This window comes from Peromyscus leucopus, unplaced genomic scaffold (assembly GCF_004664715.2).
Source record: "Peromyscus leucopus breed LL Stock unplaced genomic scaffold, UCI_PerLeu_2.1 scaffold_936, whole genome shotgun sequence".
Classification (NCBI taxonomy): domain Eukaryota; kingdom Metazoa; phylum Chordata; class Mammalia; order Rodentia; family Cricetidae; genus Peromyscus; species Peromyscus leucopus.
Genome location: NW_023505878.1, coordinates 25,622 through 28,931, shown reverse-complemented (window position 1 = coordinate 28,931; position 3,310 = coordinate 25,622). Strand labels below are relative to the sequence as shown.

General features: G+C 39.4%; 1 protein-coding gene across 1 annotated transcript; it reads right to left on the bottom strand.

The window, feature by feature from the left end:
* Positions 1-43: 43 nt before the first annotated feature.
* On the bottom strand, positions 44-1,647 carry LOC114682190 (periphilin-1-like). Its single transcript, XM_037202030.1, is given in 3 exon segments — positions 44-601; positions 604-1,035; positions 1,038-1,647. Coding segments are annotated over 3 exon segments (1,113 nt in total). The 5' UTR covers positions 1,270-1,647; the 3' UTR covers positions 44-152.
* Positions 1,648-3,310: the final 1,663 nt, after the last annotated feature.

The window sequence follows — 3,310 nt, the reverse complement described above, 5'->3', positions numbered from 1 at the left end:
TAAAAGATATTGTAGATGTTTATTTGATACTAGCAACGTGGTCAGTTATCATAAAGTATTTCTCTTCATCACAAAATAGTAAGGATTTTAAAAATCGAAAGGGACAAATCTAGAAGCTTTTACACAATTTTTTGAACCGAGCCCTAATTCTCCTAAAAAGAGTCTCCAAAATCTGGAGTAGAATTATCATACTCCATAATGAAATGCTTGAGTTCTTCAACACGTTGCTCACCTATTTCATGCAAACTCTGCTTCATTGCAAACTGTATAGATCTTTCTAACGAACGATCCTTTTCAACCAGCCTTTCCACCACCATCCCAAAAACTTCACAGACTTGTCGGTAAACCTTCTCAATCTCAGTGATTTTTGATGCGATCGCTTTTGAGCGAATGCTAAGCTGGCTGTCTTCACACAATTCTGGGCCAGCTGTTGTGTTTGACTCGGGTTCTTCTGTCTGGTTGATACGTAATGGTGCCTTGGATCCCATCTCAAACTCGGAAATTTCAGCCAAGTTATTTTCTTCTGACTGCTTGGGATTTTCATTAGCCCTCTTGCTTGCAGCATCAGCCTGTTCCTTCTCAGTCAGCCGGCTGGGCTTTTTAATACCTTGGATGAAGAACTTGAGGGCACAGTATCTCTTGATGTTTTCAAAAACTGGATGGCTCTCTCTTTACATCTACGTCGAGACTGATGGAAGGAGCGCATCCTGCTTCTACTGCTGAGACTGGATCCAAATCTGCTGTGTAGGGAGTCCTTCCCGCCCACACGTGATTCTCTCAAAAAAGGAGTGCCCCGTTTATGGGGAGAGCGTTGTCTTGAATAATGGGAAGAATAGAAACGTTTTCTTCTAAAGCCGTTTCTCATGGCCCTGTATTGAGGCTGTTGGCTTGTGGAATACTCATCTCTTGACCATCGGTAGCCATAATGGCCTCTTTTGTAGGGTGGGGCTCTTCTTGGATCCTGAGTAAAACAGCGGCCCTCGTCCCATTCTTGCCAATCAACGTGCCAGTAGTATCTACCGTAGCCTGCTTCGTTGGTCTGGCTAGCAGAGAAGATCTCTTGTCTCCCAGAGGCGGTCTCTTTGGCACATTAATTAATCTATGGTTGCCATCACCGGGATGGCTCCAAGGAGGCGCTTCTTTTCCTGGAAGTCTCTTGTAGTCACACCATCCCTGTGCTTGTTTTCTTGGAAGTCGCTTGTACTCATACCATCCCTGCGCTTGTTTTCCTGGAAATCGCTTGTAGTCACACCATCCCTCAGACCACATCTCAACTCTTGTGGAAGCCACTGTACTTCGAACAGAAATGCGTACTTCCCTTCAATTTCCAACCATACTGATGGCTCAGCTCAAGAATCTGTTATTGTCTAAAAATTCGTCATCAGAACTCTCCAACACGTACGTTCCACCGATGCTGCTGAAACCGCACCAACAGCTCTCTAATTAGACTTAGGCCTACTCAACAGCACGGAAATCATGCCTGGTCCTTGAAAGCTCGGAAATTAGCTGGGGCTAATGAGTTCATGCATCATAGAGGAGAATGCAGTACCACCACTTGACTAAATCAGTACAATTCCTAAGTGAATCCCACTTACTACAAAAAAGTGTAGCTCTCACCCCTCACCAAAAAAAGCTTCTCTTTGCAACAGAGAGAGACCATTGCAGAAAACCACAACCACTCAACTTCAGAGAAACAAGGGCTCAGGGAGCATCATTAAGAGGAAGAGGAAAGATTGTAGGAACCAGAAATGAAAGGGAAGCTTCACCCATGATATTTCAACAATATGACTGCCTAAACAAGACCTGAATAAGGACAATACCAATCAATATGCTAACTTGAAGGGGGAAATCTCATAGGGTTCCACCTCTAAACAAAGAACTACAGATGGCTAAAGAACTAGTCTTCCACAGGGATGACCCTTTTAACTGGTTACCAATATCAAGTGGTCAGCTCTGAAACCATATACATATACAAGCAACACTAAATACACTGGGAACATTGTATTTATGTGTGTGTGTGTGTGTGTCTGTGTGTGTGTGTGTGTCTGTGTTGTGTGTGTGTGTGTATGTGTGTTTATGCAATAATTAAGGAAAAGAGATCATAAATTGGAGAGGCATCCAGGAGGAGAGGATATGGAAGGGAAGGAAACATGAAAGGAAAGGATGTGATTGTATTTTCATTTCTAAAAATTTAAAAATTAAATAAGATATAAATAAATATTTAAAATATATAATGCAAAGAATACAAGCATATATTTACTTAACATATTGAACAAATGTAAAATTAATTTTTAAAATTAATTTTTAGAATAGTAAAAATCATAATATTCTAATAAATTTCAGTAGTGATAAAATTAAAGTGCCTTAAAATAAAATTAATAATGTGGGAGAGCATTTGTATAGGCCATTATAAAGTTTTATTAGAAGATAATCAACAAGACACACATAAATGGAGATAAATATCTATGGTCAGAATTCTTGTATCAATATATGAATTCTAAAAAATCTCATATACAGATTTAATGATTCTAATAGAAATCCCAACAGAGACTTTTAAGAAATTTGACAAATTGAATGTGAACTTCACAGGTTACAGTGAAGATTCAAGAATAGGTAAGAAATGCCTGAAGAACGAGAAAGAGGAAAGGGGAAACAGGGCAGGGAAAAAGATAAATATGAAAACTTGCTCTTCCAGATCTCCGGACTGAAAAATCCATAGACATGGAAGCTGTGTGGTTTTAGTATAAAACAAATACAATAATCAATGAAATAGAATTGAGGTACCAGTCATGTATTCATATACTTCAGAGTACAGATACTGGATATGACCCAAAATATCATAACATTATGTCCTTTTATTTTCATTGACCCCATTGTTGAAGATATCCATACTTGGGTCATAGAACATGGCAGAATCAAGTTGGTAATGACCTAAATGTTTCATCCCTGCTGGCTACTTTTCATGTGCTGGAAGATGCTATGCAGGCTACCAAAGGAGAAAAGTCATCATCAGTCACACCTATCTATGAAACCTTTGAGCTGCAACAATGATGAGCATAACACAAGGCCATTGGTGTAATAGTAGCTCAAATAGTATTGGTGTAACCAACCACTTTTTGATTGGATTTGAGTTCCTCTCCACAAGATGAAACCCATACTAGCACCATTATCAGACCAAGAACATAGAGCTAGCAGTCATAGGCCCTAGGGGAGAACTTACTACTGTTGTGCTGCTAAATGCACATAGTATTAAACTGATTTATCATTACAGCCGTAGATCAATGTATCTCTTATCCCTCATCTAAGGAGC